The 23,587-nt window shown below is 38.3% G+C and overlaps 1 protein-coding gene across 3 annotated transcripts in view; it reads right to left on the minus strand.

The window, feature by feature from the left end:
• Positions 1-1,421: 1,421 nt before the first annotated feature.
• The window catches only part of galnt7 (UDP-N-acetyl-alpha-D-galactosamine: polypeptide N-acetylgalactosaminyltransferase 7), a 40,784-nt gene continuing 18,618 nt past the window's right edge, over positions 1,422-23,587 (minus strand). For 2 of the 3 annotated variants that reach the window (XM_057844019.1, XM_057844020.1), the window contains exons 10-15: positions 18,452-18,567; positions 16,853-16,955; positions 16,666-16,764; positions 15,203-15,331; positions 10,137-10,167; positions 1,422-9,948 (exon numbers count right to left, since the gene is read on the minus strand). In XM_057844019.1, the coding sequence (XP_057700002.1) occupies positions 9,842-9,948; positions 10,137-10,167; positions 15,203-15,331; positions 16,666-16,764; positions 16,853-16,955; positions 18,452-18,567 (585 nt within the window). In that variant the 3' untranslated portion in view covers positions 1,422-9,841. Of the gene's footprint in view, positions 9,949-10,130; positions 10,168-15,202; positions 15,332-16,665; positions 16,765-16,852; positions 16,956-18,451; positions 18,568-23,587 lie in introns of those variants that run through there. The other variant, XR_009064194.1, reaches the window with a different exon arrangement.

Raw genomic sequence — 23,587 nt, forward strand, 5'->3', positions numbered from 1 at the left:
AGTGAGGACTGCTGTGGCTTATAGACCAGTGCGGCTTATCTGTGAACAAATGCCGTTTTTGTGTTGAATTTGGTTTGTCCGGTTTATAGTCTAAAAATTACGGTACTAAGAAAGACTCACAATGTAGTAATTTGCTTCAAGAATATTGATTCCAGATAAATTGCAGATAGAGATTCTGGATGATAGTTCCCTTCCCTTGGCGAAGTGCATGATAGTGCTAACAAAACAAGTTCCATATCCTCTCTGTATTTTGGGTCGTTTCGGCACAATGTTTTAAACTAGGAAGAAAGACACACAGGGAGAATTTTTGCAAACGCCTCTCTTTATTATTGTGGTCTTGAGAGACTTGTACAAACACTCAAACATCCACACACAAGGCAGAAACTATTTTCCCTGTATTTTTGTGTCTTGCAAGAGCACCGTTACTACAAGGATTTGCAATCAAAATACATTTTTATTTTCCAAATTTATGATCGTCAGCAGTCAGTACAACAATTTACCAAGCAGGAGGAGGTGAAAAAAAATTACTTAACACAAACCTGATCTGAAGTAGGGATGTCCCGATTCGATCATAAGATTGGAAATCCCATTTTTCAGAGGATTGTAATCGGGTGAAGAGGATCGGATTTTTCATTTTTAAAAAGATATGTTTTTCTGCTTTATGCTCGTACAGCCTCTCACTCTCCGTCCTGCTGCTTTTCTTGGTCAGCAGCTCACTCGAGTTTGCTAGTTAAGTTAACAATGATTGACAGGAGTTGAAGCTTTGATGTTGCCAGAGAAGCTTGGAGCGCTACGTTCAAGGCGCCCAACGTCAATCATCGTTTAGCTTGGTAAACACTAGCGGTAGTGTGCTGTGGCAACTCATTGTACGTGTGTAAGTGAGAGGCTGTTCTAAGCAGCGTGAGCAGATGGACTCCCTCAGTGAAGCATTTAATAAAGCTTTTTTTTTTTCACGTTATTCTTGTTTCAAAATAATTCACATCTTTAAGGCGGCACGGTGAGACAATAACATGTTTAAAACAGGTTTTTTTTCGGTATCGGTTCGGCAGATTCTAAAAATCAGGTGATTCGGACTCAGGTGCAAAAATATGTGATCGGGACATCCCTAATCTAAAGATTATGGTTCTGGATATTTCAGAAATATCCAATATTTAAGCCTCTGCTGCCTTAGATTGCAAACAAAGGAAAAGGCTCAAATGTGAAACAGTTGTTAGTTTGTCTAAGGCTGTGTTCACACTGCAGGTCAATTCTCATTTCTTTTCCCATATACAGCACGTATCGGAATTTTTATGCAGTGTGAACTGTCCAATTCAGATTATTTAAAATCCGAAATGTGCTCATTGATATGTGGGTGGAAATCGATATGCCATATGGATGCAGATCCAAGGAATGCTACCGATATATCATTTAAAAGTGAAGTACAATACCAATGTTAAAAAAAAAAAAACACACAAACTAGCAATGGAGGACAAAGGTGCAGAAAATACTTTAAACCTTCCTGATACTGCACGACCATTCACACTGCAAATTGCATTATGCTGTTGTTTTGCAAATGACAACACCAACAAACATATAATTAAAAAATAATAATAAATTGCGCATCAGGCTCTGCCATGTAAACATGGCCCATGTGACAAATTTGAAGTGCACCCAAGATTAAATGTTTACTTTATTTGAACTATGCAGCTCTCAAGTCACGGTTATCAAAATTAGGACTGCATAAGACATCTAGGCACAAGTGATTTTCACCAGGGTGACCCAAAAACAAAACAAAACAACAACAAAAAATGGGAGATTTTGAGTGAGTATTGGCATACATGAGCAAGTGGCAGCACTGCAAGACTTAAGCAAGACCTAAGAGGAACAATGGTGAATTCCGATTGAAAATTCACAGTATCCCAGCTGAGTTGTTGCAGCGGTTTGACTAATCTCAACAGCAGATTTCAAGAATGTGTTCATACAGGAGGATGCCATCTAAAGGTTTTTATTTTTTTGGTCTTCATTTTTTAAAGAAAATTCAGTTTTTGTTTCTTAAATGGCATCCTTGAAAGTTTCAATTACGATGAAAAAAACATTTTTCTTCAATTACTCTTGGTTTTATTGGATTGTTGTATGAAATACTACAGCAAATGACTTTAAAATGATAGCAGACCATATTTTGGACACAAACATATCCAAAAAGAAAAAGTGACAGAAAAGGCCTAACATTGAAATTAGTTCTTAATAGCGTACCGCACGAATGCTATTTTTAGACCGCAAGGCTGCGTAACGTCATCATTGTAAACCGGAAGGGGGTCAACATAGAAGCGCACTCGCATTGTTGAATACAACCAATGCTCAGGGACCTCATTGGTGTTGACAGGCAAAGGAAACAATCAGGTCAAGCGGTAATGGACAGTTGACATGCTAGCGTATGGTAAATCGCTGACGACCTGACACTCAATGCTATGTGTCCGTGCCTTATAGACTGTTCTGAGTTGTTCTTTGTGAACCAGTAAAGAGCAAACTGTCCAGTGACGTATGCTTTTTGATGCATGAGTGAGATAGAATATGCTGGTAAACAGTCTTTGTGAATGCTTGTGATACATGTGTGTGATGGAATATGCTGGCACATAAAATGGCGGACTTGGCAATGGCGTACCACAAGCAACACGTCACTTCCACTCATTAATATTCATGACATTAGCTACTGTTGCTAAGTAGGGACAAGCTACCGTTTGTCCCTAACAGGAAATGAATGGAAATCGTGTACGAAGGAGATGTTTACAGAGCTAAACCTACCAATTCTCTCCGAAAATGATGTGCCTGGTGCCAAATTCACTGGCAAAGATGTGGAAGAACATAAAAATTATCAGTTAAAGAGATGGCTTGAGTGTCGAAGGCTGAAAAAGACGAAAAAAACGAGCCGACCTTAGCATAGGCTTAAATTTTTTATCGACGCAACTGACAAAGGACATTCTCCTGTTTCAACAAGCTATCCTTTACCATCAGCCCTGTCTTTCTTATATATCCTATGGTTGTTCTAAGTCTCTGACAGTTCTTGGGGGTAATTTAGTTAGCTTTGTGTAGCGATCGCAAATGCTACTCAGTGACAGCCAACGAACACTTTTCATTTTTTCCATTGATAACAAATCTTAATTCTATAATTTATTTACACTTCCCCTTACTAAAGTTGTTACACAAACGGTAACAGTGGTAGTCAGATACTATTGTAATTCTTTTCAGGTCATTCAGTGTCAGACAGGAGCAGTACGGCACAACGTTATGCAAAAAAATTAAGTTAAAAATATAAAAACGGTTTACCACTTTGTCCTCTGAAAGACCATGCCAACCCAACAAAATGTTTACTGCATATGAAATGTGAATGGATTCAACGAGCTGGTGTTAAAGTCCGTGCAAGCTGATTCGGTCTTCACATTTTTTCCTCCCGCATTTTTGGTTTCCGGAAACGTATGAAGAAAACATGCTAGATGTGTCGTAATGTCTAGAGTCGTTTCTACAAGTTCCAAAAAAGCAATGCGTGATCGGCATGTTCGCTTTTGAAAGATTACCGGCGAAAAGTAGCACAAATTACGTTGTTTCTCTGCGAGTGCGGGTCTATAATGTCCCACTTCAGCTTTACTTCCGCTTTATGATGAGACGTCATGGTCTAAAAATAGCATGCGTGCAGTACGCCATTTTGGGGCCTAAGGCGAAAATATCCAGGGGCCTTCTTCTTGGGTCAGAGGTTAAAAAGGTGAGAAGGGTGTGGAGGAAATATGTTCCGGTACACTAGAGCTGTGCTAAACGACAATTTTTCTCCTGATTAGTCAGCCGACTAGTTTTACGATTAGTCGACTAATCTAATAATTTTCTTTGTTTTTTTACTTATTTAGCGACTAAATTTTTGTTGACGCTTATTAATTCACAGAACCATTTTGGAACACTTAAATTCTTTAATAAAGTACAAATAATCATGTAAATAACAATAATTAATCACAAATAAACAATGAGGTTAAATGCTGATAGCATTTACTAGTGCAAAAGAATGGAAAGTAATCAGATTCAGAACACTGACTTTGCCTTTCCAACATTATTCAAAACAATTCTTTAAAAAAATCTAGCATTATTATTATAGTATACTACTATATAAAATAGTAGTATAATAATTACAATAATTATTCATTGCCAATCATATTTGTCATAAAGAGTGTCATTTGAAAGCTATTCTTAGTGTAGAATCTCTATTCTGTAGTATTTACTCAACATATTATAATATTAATTCTGAAGTATGTGGGATTAACTCCAGAAATTGTTATTTATATGACGAACATGACGTGCTTTTATTTTGAAATGTTCACCGGAGGTACTTGCACTAAACCGCTAACCGAAAGCTTTACTCCCCGTAAAAAAAACAAATTCTTCGTCATTGCTTGTGTTGTCACTAATAGATTTTAAAAAAATTTCGTTAGCAAATGCTGTTAACCAGCTGTTGAGCGTTATTGTTTGACTGATTGGAACTGTACTGCATTGTTTCACCACAGGGTGTACTGTCGTGTATTTTATGTTTGGTGTGAAGAAGAAGAAGAAAGTTAAAAGAGGCATTAGCAGCCTGTTCTCAACTTCTCCCTCACTGCACTTTGGCTCTCATGGAAAGCACGTTCGCTCATGTGTTCGAAATAAACGATAGCCGACGTGCAAAGTAGCAAGTGAGCTGTAAAAATAGCAAGCTTAGTAGCGTGAAAAACGCGGGAGAGCTAAGTGAAGCTAACGAACAGCTAAGCGGCACTAAGCGATGCTAAGCGAAGCTAAACGGCGGTAAATGAAGCTAAGCGACTGATACTCAGTATGTCGTCGTGGAACAGTCCATTGTAGTGTGTGGGGGAGAGATAATATAAATGCAGCATTCAAATGGCTTTCTTTTTTGTTTTGTTATTTTTTTGTTTGGTATGCTGACATAATTATACATGACGAATAGTTGGGGGTGCTGCTGGCTCCGGTGGCCAAAGCCCTTGCTCGTTGGTGCGAGGGCAACTGGTTGGGGGCCCCCTACTGGCTGGGGGGGCCTAAGGCGATCAGCTACTTCGCCTGAATAGTAGATCCGCCTATGGGCACATGACAGATAGTAATGCTTGTTTTCTGCCGGTAATCTTTCAAAAGAGTAAACACTGCTGCTAGACTTGTAGAAACAACTCTAGACATTACGACCGTCCACATATGAAAGATGTTTTCTTTATACATTTCCCGAAGCCAAAAACTCAGAGGAAAAAAAGTGAACAATGAATTAACTTGTGACGACGTCCAAAAGACCAGTTTGACGCCAGCAAGGTGAAGCCATTAACCTTCATATGCAGTAAACATTTTGTTGGGGGCCATGGTCCTACAGATGGACAATCCTGCCACGAAGAGGTAAGCCATTTTGATATTTTTACTTATTTTTTATAGTGGCGTTTTGCCATGCTGCTTCTGTCTGACAATAAATGAACTTAAAATATATATGGCGGAAAACACTCAGGTGACTTGAAGTTCCGCTTTGAGACCCCCAATTTGGCCAAATTTCAAAATTGTCCAATATGCATGTGTGATACATCATTGGAAAGCTTAAAAACTCAATTTTCTGGGGGAAGAAAAATTTTGGACAGGAGGGCATTTAAAAAAAAATAATAATAATAATTTAAATAGCAAAACCCTATCCGGAGGTGAGAGCACGCAAGAGCAGAATTACAGCCGCCACGACTTTAACGAGATATTATTGCGTACTTACCTTATTTCGATCCAAAAACTCCATGTCGCATGTATCACTGAGTGTCAAGACACAGCTGTGAATGGCCACAGGGTAAAACGGGCAAATTAAAAATAGTTCGAGGACTTAATGCGCCACGAATCTGGTATGGCAGCACATAGACATATTGTTCTATCAAACAACAGTTGTTTTGGCTTAAAATACAGCAGTTTCTTTTAAAGAGGAGTGCAAGAGCAAAAACTGCTTTTTCAGTCTTGTATGTGTTTTCCGCCATATATATTTATATATCACAAGAGTTATGTAGGCCTATTTTTCTATAATACGGATCAGAGGTTGCGCTAGACATTTTTGTTGTCTGTCATTTTGACTGACAGGGTCATAAAAATCCAGTCATAGTCTATTTTTACCCGTCACTTAAATTTTTAAAATGATAATGATGACATATTCAATAGTATTTAGTTTTCATTCATTTTTAATTAATATTGTAACGCTTGCTTGGCGGCGAAAAATTAGACACGGAAGTCGTGGTATTTTTCTCCCTTTTTACTCTGCTTACCGCCAACAACTCCACCCCCAAAGAAAAAGAGGCAACGATATAGACCCCAATCACCAACGTCACACAATTATCTTAATTGTGGTTGTCAGCCCAAAATCTTCTAAATATATATTAAATGCATCTTACCAGATATAAAATGACTACTACATAGTCTGTGGTGATCGTTTGGTGCCCAGATTTCTTGTCGAATTACAGCAGTCCATCTCGCTCTCATCTTCGGGTCTCTCAGAATACGGTAGAACTTCAAGTCTCTCCGTCTATCTTCTCTGTTACAGCAACTAACCGCCACACACGCCTTCACCATTTTGATTATTAATGTTAACGAGCAGAAAAACACGTCGTAAATAGGAGGCATGTACGTAGCGGTAATGTGTAAACATGACGAGCTGAAACACAATATGGCGGCTCCAGTCGGGGGGCGGAGTTGTGACGTCATGTGATTGGGGTCTATACACAGGCGGCAATCTTGTCCATCAATTGGATGACGCGCTGGCACACCGGGTGCACCAATAAGAACCTCGCGTTGATGTGTCAATCACGGTGCCGCCGCCAGACCCCGGTGACGCTACAATATTCTGACAGAAGAGCCAACGACGTCATGCATTAAGAGAGACAATAGCTAATTAATATGCTAACTCGCCACCCTGTGGTCTGGGGTGTGAATTGCAACCTGTCAAAATGACGGACGGACTTCAGTTTTTTCCGTCACCGTTTTAAAAAACCGGTCAACGACGGAAAATATCCGGTTAACGCGACCCCTGATACGGATATTATAAATAAATTGTTTGGCCTTGGTCTTTTTATAGTAAGCCTGTTCATGCCTACAGGTAGGCTGTAGATTTAACAGCTTTACTTTTTCTGTTGTAAAGAAACATCCTTAGTATGGGGGAAGTGTAAATAAATTAATAACATTAAGATTTGTTATAAATGGAAAAATTAAAAGTGTTCGTTGGCTGTCACTTAGTACCATTTGCGATCGCTACACAAAAATAGCAATATAAATGACCCTGAAGAACGGTCAGAGACGTAAGACAGAGTATATAATATATAAGACAGGGCATATGGTGCAGAGACCTAAGACAGAGTATATAATATATAAGACAGGGCATATGGTGGTAAAGGATAGCTTGTTGCAACAGGAGAATGTCAGTTTGCCTGGTACACCAGACTCACCGCTGTTCCAGCTATTGAGTCTGGCCACCATTCAGCGGATACAATCTCCAGGGCGGAGCAAGCCACAGAAAACAGACAGCGGAGTGGACCAATCAGCGACGGGCAGACGTGACGTTAGTAAAACGACGAGGGCAGGACGAGGGACTTGCACGCGGAAGTAAACATACGAGGAGAGCGGAGTTTATTCAACATGGCTAGAGCGAGACAGACTGTTGTCAATGACTCGTGTCGATGTGTTTTTGGTAATTTAAAACTGATTTTACCGTGGATTGGAACATATTCTCGGCTCTCCTGTTCACCGTCTGTGTTGTTGTGGAGACGACTTCCGACGCGCAAGAGTGACGTTGCTCGTTAAGAACACGTCACGGAAATAAACTAATCTGATTTGTCGATTGATTTTGTACCTGCTCGAGAGGCCGCTAATGGGCTGGTTCCCAGACTTTTCTCTCAGTGTTTGAAAAATACAGGGAGAACAGTCTGGCCGTGCCAGGCAAAATGTCAGTGTCGTAAGGCAATGCACACAAGAAAAAGGTGCCGATAAAAAAAGCTACCTCTGGATCAGGTCAGCTCTTTTTCCCGTCTTTTTCAGCCCTCGACACTGAACTGAACACGTTCTTCCACACCTTTATCAGTGAATTTAGCACCAGTGAGCACCAGTGACATCGTTTTCGGACAGAATTAGTAGGTTTAGCTCAGTAAACATTTCGTTCGTACACTTTAGCATGAGGGACAAACGCGAGTTTGACCTCCCAAGCAACAGTTGCTAACGTCATGAATATTAACTCATTTGCTCCCAAAAATGTATAAATCCATTTCAGTTTTCCAAAAACGTATCTATACGTCTTTTACGTTTCTTTTTCACAAGAGACATCTCTAGGTTCTGATGCTCCAAAGCACAACGCTCAAAATCCATTTTAAAGCAATAAAAGTGGCCACTGGAGGGCAGTAGCGCATTTGGTAAGAACTCATATCAAACCATGAAAGGAAATGAATGACTAGAAATAGTCAGGAAACGGAAGTTGGAAGAAGTAAGAAGCGTGAGAAAAATGTGGAGAACGATGTAAAAACACAAGGCACATGCCCCACAAAAGTTCCCTAGATGAATTCTGTTACGAGGTAGTGGTCACTACAAAAGAAAGATAAAAAACAAATCCAGTTGATCTATCAGGTGGTGATGAGGGAAAAATTTACCCCATCTGCCGATACAGTCGCGGCCACAACAGTGTCATCTCTCAGTTCAATAGTTTAGTTATGTGTAAATAAATTGTTACTTTGCTATCAAAAGCTCTATTTGTCTTGTTGTTTATGTTATTTTGTAGAAGGAAAACATTATTCAGATGTTTGGGATGTCACAAAAGCAAAAAATAGCTGTGTTAGAGTCAATGTTTGAAATGTATGCTTTTTACAATAAGCTCAATTTCTCTTTTTTTATCAGAAATTGGAAAATTGCTCAAACTAAGCTATTTTCTAATGCCAATTTCTAAAGAATGGAAAAAGATATGAATTAACTTCGTTTTCCTGCTGAAAGAAGACAGTCTAGTCTTTCTTTTAGTGGGTTCCATGTTTACATAGGAATAGAACAGAATTTTCTGTGGGCCTTGCAAAATCAGTCAAAATCCAGTAAAACGGCCGGGAGCGAAGGGTGTTGCTCCGGTTAATATAGCTGGGAGTGAATGAGTTAATGAGCAAAGGTGACGTGTTACGTGCGGTACGCTATTAGTCTTTGTTTTTGAACTGCCTAACAGAAGATGATGTCATACCAGGAATTACCTGCAGATTTTTGCAGTCTGCCAGCATGCCAATTTCTTGTTGCCGTGTGACCGGTCTGTCATTCTGTCAACATGTACTAGCTTGCGCAGAACTAGAAAGCTAGAAATGATCATCAGTTCTGGTTTTAATGTGATTTGGGTTGAATAACTATAAAATGGTTAAAAAAAAGAAAAACTGCCAGATTTGAGTGCCATATTTGTTTTTTATATGTAAAATTCAATTAGTGCGGTAAGTCTTTTTCATTTTTTAACATGGTTGCCATTTCATAGCCCCTTCAAAAAACTCCTGTTTTTTGTGTCACTCTGTAAATGTTTTTAAATCAATTTTTGACAGATCCAATGTTAGCACATAATCATAACACAAACCATTGTGTGAAAAGCCCGGCATATGCCATTTTCTTGCCCAGTAACCTTCATTAATTACCCATAGTTGATTCACATAAAAATAAATAAATAAATGCTTTACATATTCTGACAAGTGAATGGCTCAGATCTAAAACGACCCATTATCATCCAAGTTAGCAGTTTATACCAAGCATGAATGCATGTTATTAGTGGTACAAATCCATTTTGTTCACCATTGTCAAAATGATTTTCCTTGTATGAGTCAAGCAGCAGTCTTTATACAGCCATAATGTTATTCACCTCCCACCGTTGAGTAGTTTTACTGTCGTCGCAGTCTGAGACAAATACATTGTGGAGAATGTCTGAGCGATCTAAACATTTCCCTGGACAAGAATAGAAAAAAACCATGATTACAGCATGGCATTTTGAAGCAAAAATAATCACAGAAATGGTCAAAAGAAGTGCATCTGTTAATCTGTGGCAAGTTGTCACATACGTTTGAGAAATAATTTAATTCCTTCATTAAACTCATCCCAATGGAGCCAAATACAATACATTGTCAAATATTTACCTGTTGGTACATGAGTGAAGCGATGGAGATCCTGAAAGCATAGAAGAAAATTTTAACTGCTTCACATCTTAAATATGGTATTCCATCTCTAATTTAAAAAAATATCAACATGGGAATCATAAAATGAGAAAAATAAATTTACGAAATCCTCTAGATAAGACATCTAAAATTAATGTACTAAATACTATTAATTATCAAAGTACAAATTGACAAAATAATCATTGAAAATGATCTGAAAAAGTTAATGTGTGATTCATACAGCATTGAAATATGACATTTTAAAGTGAGCTTTGACTTTTTATGTTCAACTGACCTTTCGCAAACCCTGCCTCCTAAACAGCCATCAACAAATCATATAGTGGGGCAAATAAGTATTTAGTCAACCACCAATTGCACAAGTTCCCCTACTTGAAAAGATTAGAGGCCTGTAATTGTCAACATGGGTAAACCTCAACCATGAGAGACAGAATGTGGGGAAAAAAACAGAAAAACACATTGTTTGATTTTTAAAGAATTTATTTCCAATTTAGAGTGGAAAATAAGTATTTGGTCACCTACAAACAAGCAAGATTTTTGGCTGTCAAAGAGGTCTAACTTCTTCTAACGAGGTCGAACGAGGCTCCACTCGTTACCTGTATTCATGGCACCTGTTTTAACTCATTATCGGTCTAAAAGACACCTGTCCACAACTTCAGTCAGTCAGACACTCCAAACTCCACTATGGCCAAGACCAAAGAGCTGTCGAAGGACACCAGAGAAAAAAATTGTAGACCTGCACCAGGCTGGGAAGACTGAATCTGCAATAGGTAAAACGCTTGGTGTAAAGAAATCAACTGCAATTACTAGAAAATGGAAGACATACAAGACCACTGATAATCTCCCTCGATCTGGGGCTCCATGCAAGATTTCAGCCCGTGGCGTCAAAATGATAACAAGAACGGTGAGCAAAAATCCCAGAACCACACGGGGGGACCTAGTGAATGATCTACAGAGAGCTGGGACCACAGTAACAAAGGCCAGGGACTTAAATCCTGCACTGCCAGACGTGTCCCCCTGCTTGAAGAAATTACACGTCCAGGCCCGTCTGCGGTTTGCTAGAGAGCATTTGGATGATCCAGAAGAGGACTGGGAGAATGTGTTATGGTCAGATGAAACCAAAATATAACTTTTTGGTAGAAACACAGGTTCTCGTGTTTGGAGGAGAAAGAATACTGAATTGCATCCGAAGAACACCATACCCACTGTTAAGCATGGGGGTGGAAACATCATGCTTTGGGGCTGTTTTTCTGCAAAGGGACTAGGACGACTGATCTGTGTAAAGGAAAGAATGAATGGGGCCATGTATCGAGAGATTTTGAGTGAAAATCTCCTTCCATCAGCAAGGGCATTGAAGATGAGACGTGGCTGGGTCTTCCAGCATGGCACTGATCCCACACACATAGCCAGGGCAACAAAGGAGTGGCTTCGTAAGAAGCATTTCAAGGTCTCGGAGTGGCCTAGCCAGTCTCCAGATCTCAACCCCATAGAAAATCTATGGAGGGAGTTGAAAGTCTGTGTTGCCCAACGACAGCCCCAAATCAACACTGCTCTAGAGGAGATCTGCATGGAGAAATGGGCCAAAATACCAGCAACAGTGTGTGAAAAGCTTGTCAAGAGTTACAGAAAAACGTTATTGCCAACAAAGGGTACATAACAAAGCATTGAGATGAACTTTTGGTATTGGCCAAATACTTACTTTCCACCATGATTGCAAATAAATTCTTTAAAAAAAGATCAAACAATGTGATTTTCTGTTCTTTTTTCCACATTCTGTCTCTCATGGTTGAGGTTAACCCATGTTGACAATTACAGGCCTCTCTAATATTTTCAAGTGGGAGAACTTGCCACAATTAGTGGTTGACTAAATACTTATTTACTCCACTGTATGTCCTAGAGTTGTTCAGGGAGCATGATCTGACAAACTCTCCAATTCCCCATTGACTCATGGATTGATTTGGTGGTTTCGAGATTGCCAACTGCCATAAATCTTTACGGAAGAAGACAAAATTGCTGAACAAGCTGCGGACGTCCAAAATGGTGAAGCGATGCATCAATGGAGTATCTAAATTAGAGCTGGCCCAACTAGTCGACGTCATCGATGACGTAAATGCGTCGACGAGCACAAGATCCCGTTGACGGTTAATAAAGGGTTAAAAAAATTTATACATGGAAAGTTGAGAATGTCGGACGCTCAGTATGCAAGCGGGGAAAGCTGTACAAAGCCAAAAAAGCGCAACAGAGTGGCCAAAACATTGACTTATTTCAACGAAACAGGAGGGTACACTGTTGTATCCTGTCTATTTAATGCCATAGTTGCATACCAGACTGCAGGTGGGCTGTAAATAATAACCTAAAGCGCCGTCACCCAGTTGAAATTTTGGAAGACGACAGGAGACAACAAGCTGGCAGATCGTAAGTCCATCTAACTAACTAACGACATGTTTTATTGAAGTAGCTAAGCCTGTCGCGATATGCAGTGACTCCATTTATCGCACAGTAAATAAAAATGAAGGCGATCATTTTCACTGCTGGGTTTTACCGCGGCGTGCCTGCATACATTGAGTGGGTGTGTAGATGGCATATTAGACTCCAGTTCCTATCACAGATGTTTATTTGTCATCAACACTCCATAGAATTGAAGTTCTGACATACAAAATAACGTAACACATCTATATTAAAAACTGTAAATGTTAGCGTTGCTACATTGAGGCTTAAGTGGAAAAGAGACAACCTATTTTAGCCTGCTATAAAACTTTGGCAGTATTTTCCAAAACGCAAACTTGCGGTTAAAAGGCGACACTTTAAACATGAAAAATCGCCAGTTAATAGCATTTGCAAACGAAAAAATAAAAAATTAAAAATCTATTACTGACACCACATGCAATGACGAAAAGGTTTTTTTGCTGAGTGTAACGCTTATGGTTAGCGGTTTAGCGAACGTACTTCCGGTGAACATTTAAAAATAAAAGCACTTCATGTTCGTCATATAAATATCAATTTCTGGAGTTTATCCAACATACTTCAGAATTCAGATTCTACACTAAGAATGCTTTAAAATGACACCCTTTATGAAAAATCTGATTGGCAATGAATAATTATTATAATTAGAATTATACTATTATGTATAGTAGAATACTATAATATTATGGTAGATATTTTTGTAAGAATTGTTTTGAATCATGTTGGAAAGGCGAAGTCAGTGTTCTGAATCTGTTTACATTCCATTCTTTTGCACTAGTGAATGCTATAGACCCTACCCACCGACGTCATAAAACCATGTGCTCGCTGTGTGGTTCCGCCCACTTGTCCGTCATTTTGTCTCTGTATTAGCATTGTTTTCAATTGATCGAGGAATTTAAAATGCATTTCATGGAAGACCCGGTGCTTTCTGATGCCGTAAACTCACTGGATGTGTTGCATAAAAGGCGTTATGTGGAAAAGCTTCGTTCTATACAGTTGCCAGATCCATATTTGATGCCTAAATCGATGATTTTTGACCGGCTGCCTTCGCCGTCTCTGCCTGACCCTGATATTTACAACTATCTTGTCCACACAAAATCAGACTATTCTCACGAAAGTTTGAAAAACTTTAAGAGCTTGGAGGCTTATAAATGCTACGTTGCCGGTTGGGTGAAACAGGTCCTCGTACACGAAAATTCGGCAGGAATCTTGTGCTCGGAAGGTGAGTTACGAAATTTTCAATTCAAAATCTTTTGTTCTTGCTAACATCCACTGTCAAGTCTAATGTATTTCATGTCATTTGTCAATGGAGCTAGGGCTTTTAATGTTTATATGGATTAGCGATAGCACTCTCAATACATACATACGTGTATGTTGTCGGCGATTAGCCTAGCAATGATCTTAATTGTGGTTGTCAGCCCAAAACCCTCTAAATATATATTAAATGCATCTTACCAGATATAAAATGACTACTACATAATCTGTGGTAATCGTTTGGAGCCCAGTTTTCTCGTCGAATTGCAGCAGTCCATCTCGCTCTCTCCTCTCCGTGTCTCTCGGAATCCGGTAGAACTTCAAGTCTCTCCGTCTATCTTCTCTGTTATTGCAACCGACCGCCACACACGCCTTCACCATTTTGATTATTAATGTTAACGAGCAGAAAAACACGCCGTAAATAGGAGGAATGTACGTAGCCATAACAGGTCAACACGATGTGTTGACGGACAAGTGGGCGGCACCAGTCAGGATAGCGGAGTTGTGACGTCACGTGGGTAGGGTCTATTAGCATTTGACCTCATTGTTCATTTGTGATTTATCATTGTTATTTACGTGTTTATTTAAGTGTTCCAAAATGTTCTTGTGAACTAATAAGCGTCAACAAAAACTGCATTGCTAAATTAGTTTAAAATACATATATATATATTGGATTAGTCGACTAAACGTAAAAATAGTCGGCTGACAAATCGGGAGAAAATTAGTTGTTTGGGACAGCTCTAATCTAAATCTGACACGAGGTACCCGAGGAGTATATCAGTATGAATGCCCTTCAAGTAGCTTGATTCCAAAAGATTAAACAATCTGGACGTGCAGCATCACTCCCAGCTAAATGTTTCCAAAATTAACAAGCACACATATGTTATAAAGTAAGATTAAGCTAACGTCAAGGGATAACTAGTGCGCTGTCTTACTTAACTTGCACTTAGAGGCAAGAACATTCTTAAAACTGGATATCAAAGTTGTAGTTACTGTTATGTAATATTATATCTCACTAGGATGTCATCGCTATAACGTCTAAGAATAGCTTTTTCATTAGCTAAAGTTAGTTAACTCTATGTCTTGGTTCGCAGTCACTACATATTGGAAACCCTTTGCCTCAACCTGGACGATGTTGCGCTGGTATTGCTCCAAAATAAATCACATAAAATACTTTGGTATATGACTGCTTCCAATGGCTTGCGCCGTTAGAGTAACGAAGCTTTTTCGCTTAGCAACTATAACGAAAGATGGCGGGGATTTTGCGATAGGTCAGTTAAGTACTGGCGTAAATGAATGTGTGTTTGTTTCACCTTGAAATATCTCCATTCAGTGTACTGGTTCTGGTCACAATGTGTGATGATGACAGCTAAATTATCACTTCCTCTTGTCAGACACTGATCATACTGCATCAATTGGTTGGCTTCATTGATACGGAACAACTACAGACACACATATTAACATCTTATAACATTTCATACACTAGATTAATTCAACATACAGTCATGTGAAAAAATTAGAACACCTCATTAAATATTCAGTTCTTTATTAAGAATTGTTCACTTATCAATGTCTGATCTTGTTATTCTTTATCTCTGGGGAAAAAAAGTGATTTAATGGCATGTAAACAACAAAAATTAACATTGTTTTACTCATTAAACCAAATTTATCAACAAAAATGCATATTCTAAGTGAGGAAAAAGTTAGGACACCACCTACCACTTAACAGCTAGTGTTACCCCCTTTGGCTGAAATAACTTCAGTGAGAAGCTTTTTGAAGCTATCTACCAGTCTTTGACATCGATCTGAAGAAAGGGGGTAACACTAGATATTATGTGGTAGGATGTCCTAACTTTTTCCTCAGTTAGAATATGCATTTTTGTTGATAAATTTGGTATAATGAGTAAAACAATGGTAATTGTTGTTGTTTACCTATTTTTAAATCACCCCTTTTTCCAGAAATAAAGAAAAACAAGCTCAGATATTGAAATTTGAACATTTCTTTATAAAGAACTGAGTATTTAATGGGGTGTCCTAATGTTTTCACATGACTGTATGTTCCAAAATCATTCTGCAAAGATAGAAGGAATTCATAATGATACATAGTTTGCAATTGTCTTGGTGATAACAGTATTTCTTCATGTTGCCCAGCTATTTCCAAGTGAGCTAAATTGCTAACCACTAATGTACAAGTGTTCGTGATCAACACATCTCAATGAGTATGAGTTTATAAAGTTTTATGATTTGATTTTGTCGCTTTCAGTAATATGCAGTCGGGAGGGAAGAATGTGGTCTCAAACAGTTGGAACTAAAATCCAAAATGGTCTATCACTGCCATCTGTGAGCTGTTTCGCATCATTACAACTGAATTAAACTACTGTATTTGCATTGCTCAACGCTTTGAATGTTTGCTGTGGAAGTGTGTCAGACTATCTTGTAACATTCCCTGGCAAAAAAATGATGACTGAACGAATCAGTGTTATCAAATTTGACCTTTTAACGCTTGTATTCTGTTTGGGTCAAAATTGACGGTTTTTAAATTTGGATACGCAGAAATCAAAGGTACTTTTTACATATCTAAGCTTGGAAACGGGTCAACCTTGACCCAAAAACAATATACTGCAAAGGTTTAGTATTTTCCAGATGAGTTAAATCACAGAACACATTTAATCCACTTGCAAAAATGTGGGCAGGTTTCAAAAAGAACACAAGGGTTAAAAAGTCCATGGCAGAACTAAACAGCACAAGTTCGACCAAGTGAGATGTTATTACTTACTTGATTGCCACCCATTCTGTGGCATGGTCCAATTTCCACATTCCCGCCATTTGTGTGTCCCATACTGTCAATACAATAACTTGTCTCAAAGGCGCGAATCTTCACACACAGAGACATGCATGCACAAGGATTAACCTTTAAATAATTTATTGCATTTGTGTTGTGTTGTGTTGTTTTATTTACTCACCTCCCCCCATTCAACATTTTTGGGAGGCAGAGGATAATGTAATGGAACATCATAAGCTATTTCCTCCATGAACCATTTGAAGCTTTTGCACCGATGTTCTTGCCTGATGAAAAATATTGACAGAAAAAAAAAAAAAAATCAAACCAAAAACAAACAAACAAACAAACAAAAAAGCGTTTTAGTTCAAATATAAGAGCTATTAGTCATTCATTATGACAATTCTGTACATGGATCCGATACATGAAGAGGGCCGCTGACCAGGTTAGGGTTTTATAATAGGCAGAGTTTGATTTTTTGGACAGGGGGGGCACAACATGTTGATGACCCCGAAACGCAGTGTCAGCAATAAAATTAACTTATAAGAATATCTATAATAATAGGTTGACAATGAGCGTTTTTTGTTTCTTATCAATCTTGAGGGGAATTCTAAATCAGGTTGCTTGGGACAGCTACACTTTTTCACCAACATCGTCATCCATTGAATATGGTACGCCCGCTGGTGTCGTGCCAATGTAGTTACCCCAGTCGAAATTGTATTCCCTGGGCGGAGCCATATGGAGGTAGATTTGTGTCTTTATTATTCAATCAAAAAAAAAAAAGTTGCTTCAATCTAAATATATATTTTCAACCAAAAAAGTCGCTTCAATCATAACAAATGTGTTTGAATGCAAAAATAAATTTAAAACTCAAAAAACTCAAACAAATGCACATGAAAGTTATTTTTCTTTGATTATTATTATGATTATAATTTTTTTTTTTTTGACTGAAGCAACTTTTTTGATCGAAGTAATGTTGATTTGCGTTTCGGCCACATTTTTGCTAGGACATTTTTGTCTTTATTATTAAATCAAAAATAAGTTGCTTCAAAAAAATATAGATTTTCAAAAACAAAAATCACTTCAATCAAAAAAAAAAAAGAAAAAGAAAAATTTCAATCATAGAAAAAGTTTTCGAATGCAAAAAATTATTTGAGATTGAAAAATTTGCATTTGAACACTTAATTTTTCATTGAAAAAAGTTTTCTGTGGTAGAAGCAATCCTTTTTGTGTTTGGGCCATATTATGATTAGGACATTTGAGTCTAAATCATTCAATCGCAAAAAAAAGTTGCTTCAATCAAAAAATATTTTCAAACAAACAAAAAAAAAAAATCATTAAAAAAAATATTTTTCTAAGGTGCTCGAAAAATAATTTAGACTCATTATTAAATATGTTTTTTTGTTCATTTCATATATGTTTGTTGCAGTTTTATTGCTTTACAACTTTTATATATATAAGAAAATCAATTACATGCAATGACACTTTTCGGCCCCAAGGGGGGGCTGCCCCCCCCTTAAAATCCGCTTATGGGTTTTATGTGTGCAATACTGTGGACTAGCGTTATTTGTGAAGTATCAGGACCCAGTAGCGAATACTTAAGGCCTTTCAAAGAACTTTAAAAAACAAAATAAAAACATTAATAAGTAGGGGGTGGGGGTTAATATGTGAATCCATGTATCCAACTCTGAAAATATGCAGAGGTCCACTCTAGGCCTATTGCAAAAATAATATCTCAGAATTATTTGCCAATATGCACTTATGCTCTTTGTTTGTAACATACCTGAAAATTTTCAACTCGCTAATATCCCCATAGGCAAGGGCTAGGGTTTCAGGACGACTGGCGTAGAAGTAGTCCTTGTATTCATCCCACCATACCTCCACAACACGAACATAGTTCTGGAAACATGCACAAATATTTGCTTTTTGAAATGGAAATTTGAATCCAGAATGAATTTTTTTTTTAAAAATACTACGTGCAAACAAATAATTAATAATTTTTTCAGTTATAAATAAGAACTAATACTCAATAATAGTTATAGAGTTATAACAAGCTCCATGAATCATGAATTTAAAAAACCTTTTATACATTTTACAGGCATGGAATTTTACGTAACAAAGAAACTAAGCTCCGACAAAGTTACAAAACAAATGTCTTATAACTTTGCCACACCCTATAGTGTTTTTGACAGGTCTGCGCCCCCCAAAAGAGTAGAACATAACAATCGAAAATTATTAACAATAGAACCCACTATCTGCAGAATTGTGGGCGTGTCCTCTGAAGCCAACCTTCAGTTATCAAACAAGGATGTTGCTTGCGCCGACGGACTGTGCAATGCTCTAGGGACAAACAGTGTAAGTCCGTGTGGAAGCCTCTGAGCCCTGGCAGGCGTTGCCTTTGTTGACATTATGCGGACCGTTGGCGGAACTATACCAGACCATGTTCTAAAGAATTGGTCTCAACCCCGAGTCCGCGGACCAGTACTGGTCCATAGATCAATAAATACCGGTCCGTGCAAGAAATTATTAGTCATTTCCATTGTATTTAAAATGTGAGTCCGAATAATGTTTTATTTTGAAAATTGACCGGACTGGAGTCTCAGTTATGTGTCAGCCACTTGATTGCAAAAAATCCAACGCACAAGTTAGCAACATAAGTAAAAAACAGACATCTCTGGAAAGTTTCTTTTCGAAAGGTAAATGGCCCAGTGATGAGAAACAAGAGCAGCCAACGACTTCCAAGATAACTTTTAACAGACAATACCAGGATGTCCATTTGAAATACGGATTTATCGTGACAGGAGATTCCTCCAAACTAAGCCCGCTCTGCATTAAATGTGGCGACTGGATCACTAATGAGGCAATAAAGCCTGCGAAACTGATTCGCCACTTGGAGACGAAGCACTGTGGATTAAAAGACAAGTCCCTGGAGTATTTTGAGGGAAAAAACAACATTAACATTAAGGATAGAATTAACGGCAGACACCACTTCTATGAAGGAGGTGAGAAGTTTCAAGAGATGTGAGATCACTATTCATCAATGGGTAGTATAAAACAATCAAATTCAAATAAATTTTGAACCACGTGACAGCTGTTGGTCTACACTTAGACTAAATTTACTGTATTGTCCAATTAATATGCGTGTGGTTTAACGAGTGTGCTATTCTTTACTATACCAATGATAGGATAAAAACAGACCGAGAGAAACGATGTTGATTCTTACGTGCATCGCTGTCATTGGACACGCCTACAGCCCCTCAGAACTAACAGGTCAAGTATTTTCTCCCTTTATACAGTGGTATTTCATTACATACAGTGGAGCAAATAAGTATTTAGTCAACCACTAATTGTGCAAGTTCTCCCACTTGAAAATATTAGAGAGGCCCGTAATTGTCAACATGGGTAAACCTCAACCATGACAGACAGAATGTGGGAAAAAAACGCAGAAAATCACATTGTTTGATTTTTAAAGAATTTATTTGCAAATCATGGTGGAGAATAAGTATTTGGTCTATACCAAAGTTCATCTCGATACTTTGTTATGTACCCTTTGTTGGCAATAATGGAGGCCAAACGTTTTCTGTAACTCTTCATAAGCTTTTCACACACACTTGCTGGTATTTTGGCCCAACCCTCCATGCACATCTCCTCTAGAGCAGGGATGTTTTGGGGCTGTCATTGGGCAACACGGACTTTCAACTCCCTCCTCATCCCTCCACAGATTTTCTATGGGGTTGAGATCTGGAGACTGGCTAGGCCACTCCAGGACCTTGAAATGCTTCTTATGAAGCCACTCATTTGTTGCCCTGGCTGTGTGTTTGGGATCATTGTCATGCTGAAAGACCCAGCCACGTCTCATCTTCAATGCCCTTGCAGATGGAAGGAGATTTTCACTCAAAATCTCTCAATACATGGCCCCATTCATTCTTTCCTTTACACCAGGGGTCCCCAAACTACGGCCCGCGGGCCGGATACGGCCCGCAGCCACATTTGGTCCGGCCCCCTGAACAAAAAAAAAAAAAAAAAAAAAAAAAAAAAAAAAATTGTTTTAAAAAAAAAAAAAAAATTTTTTTTTTTTTTTTTTTCCAATAGAGTTATTTATGTCCTGGCTTTTTTCTGTGAAGAACTGAGCAATGGTTATTTGGTTATTATCTATTTAATTAATACAGTATTATTATATTATATTACATTACATGATATTATATTATATTATATTATATTCAGGGGTGCACATAAGTGGTCCGCACATGCGTACTGGACGTAGACAAACGCGCTGGCCCTCAACGGCTTCCATACGCTTTTGCAGAGACGTCACCGGAGCTACCGAAAAAAAGGACTTTTGCTGAAAAGTGGCTACAGGAGGTACCATGGCTAGAAGTGAATGATGCTCGCACGGAAATGCGGTACAAAATGTGCCGTGAGAATCCCAATGTCGCCGATTAGAGCAACGCATTTTATGTAGGGTCAAAGAATTTCAGCCATCCAAACTTTGAAAAGCACGAAAAAAACAGAGAGCATGTGGCAATTAAGCAAACTATCGATGTCAAACAGGACCCCACTCGCCCTATGGACATGTGGCGGAATAGGGCGGAATAAAGGTAATGAACAGCGACATGCACTGACAAACGTGTTTTTGCTCGCATTTTACAAAGCTAAACATACACGTTCAATGAGGTCTTATGAGGAGGACATCCCACTTTTAAAAAGGCTTGGAGTTAATGTGGGAGCCGCATAATGCCCTTTATTTTGAATTGGTGCTTTTATGTTTATTTCTTTACATTTCACTTCAAAGTAATGGCAATTTTGTTGTGCCAGTTGATGTTAATCAAGCATTAACTGTTAATATAATTAATCAAAGTTAATTGGCTCTAAGTAAAGCTTGTCATAAATTTATCGCATCAGGTGGGTCGGCTCTCAAGCTCAATGAGGACCAAGTCACATCTCCAGGTCCTCCTCTGAGAACCTGGGCAAAAAAATTATGTGCACTCCTGATTATATTATATTGTATTATATTATATTATATTAAGGGCTGTCAAAGTTATCACGTTAACGGGCGGTAATTAATTTTTTTCATTAATCACGTTAAAATATTTGACGCAATTAACGCATATGCCCCGCTCAAACAGATTAAAATGACAGCAGTGTCATGTCCACTTGTTACTTGTGTTTTTTGTCTCCCTCTGCTGGCGCTTGGGTGCGACTGATTTTATGCACCATGAGCATTGTGTAATTCTTGACATCAACAATGGTGAGCTACTAGTTAATTTTTTTGATTAAAATTTTACCAATTTTATTAAAACGAAAACATTAAGAGGGGTTTTAACATAAAATTTCTATAATTTGTACTAAAATCTATCTTTTAAGAACTACAAGTCGTTCTATCCAGGGATTGCTTTGACAGAATATTAATGTTAATGCCATCTTGTTGATTTATTGTTATAATAAACAAATACAGTACTTATGTACAGTATGTTGAACGTATATATCCGTCTTGTGTCTTATCTTTCCATTCCAACAATAATTTACAGAAAAATAAGGCATATTTTAGAGATGTTTGAATTGCGATTAATTACGATTCATTTTTAAGCTGTGATTAACTCGCTTAAAAATTTTAATCGTTTGACAGCCCTAATTATATTATATTATACTATATTATATTATATCATTTTTATTTTATTTACTTTGGTTCCGTGAAGAATCCAGAAAGGGTTATTTGATTGTGGCTTTCTGAAAAACAATACATTTTTACATTTAGGCACTCCTGCAATCGTCACACTTTTTCTGTTACAAACTGACCCCGGCCCCTCATCAGAGAAGAGAAGGGTTATGTGGCCCTCACAGGAAAAAGTTTGGGGACCCCTGCTTTACACAGATCAGTCGTCCTGGTCCCTTTGCAGAAAAACAGCCCCAAAGCACAATGTTTCCACCCCCATGCTTTACAGTGGGTATGGTGTTCTTCGGATTCAATTCAGTATTCTTTCTCCTCCAAACACGAGAACGTGTGTTTCTACCAAAAAGTTCTATTTTGGTTTCATCTGACCATAACATATTCTCCCAATCCTCTTCTGGATCATCCAAATGCTCTCTAGCGAACCGCAGACCGGCCTGGACGTGTACTTTCTTCAGCAGGGGGACACATATGGCAAAGCAGGATTTGAGTCCCTGGCGGTGCATTGTGTGCTCTCTGTAGGTCATTCACTAGGTCCCCCCGTGTGGTCCTGAGATTTTTGCCCACCGTTCTTGTTATCATTTTGACGCCACGGGTGAGATTTTGCATGGAGCCCCAGATCGAGGGAGATTATCAGTGGTCTTGTATGTCTTGCATTTTCTAATAATTGCTCCCACAGTTGATTTCTTCACACCAAGCGTTTTACCTATTGCAGATTCAGTCTTCCCAGCCTGGTGCAGGTCTACAATTTTGTCTCTGGTGTCCTTCGACCGCTCTTTAGTCTTGGCTATAGTGGAGTTAGGAGTTTGACTGACTGAGATTGTGGACAGGTGTCTTTTATACCGATAATGAGTTAAAACAGGTGCCATTAATACAGGTAACGAGTGGAGCCTTGTTAGACCTCTTTGACAGCCAGAAATCTTGCGTGTTTGTAGGTGACCAAATACTTATTTTCCACTCTAATTTGGAAATAAATTCTTTAAAAATCAAACAATGTGATTTTTTCCCCACATTCTGTCTCTCATGGTTGAGGTTTACCCATGTTGACAATTACAGGCCTCTCTAATCTTTTCAAGTAGGAGAACTTGCACAATCGGTGGTTGACTAAATACTTATTTGCCCCAATGTACTGTACAGTCATTCTTTTTTTTTTTTAGTCATGCAAACTTGGCAGGCTTGTTTACAACAGTCTTTACTTTCGCCCGATCAAACAATTTATTAATTTTTACTTCCACAGGACAGTCCCTTTTA

Source organism: Corythoichthys intestinalis, chromosome 8, assembly GCF_030265065.1.
Source record: "Corythoichthys intestinalis isolate RoL2023-P3 chromosome 8, ASM3026506v1, whole genome shotgun sequence".
Lineage (NCBI taxonomy): Eukaryota > Metazoa > Chordata > Actinopteri > Syngnathiformes > Syngnathidae > Corythoichthys > Corythoichthys intestinalis.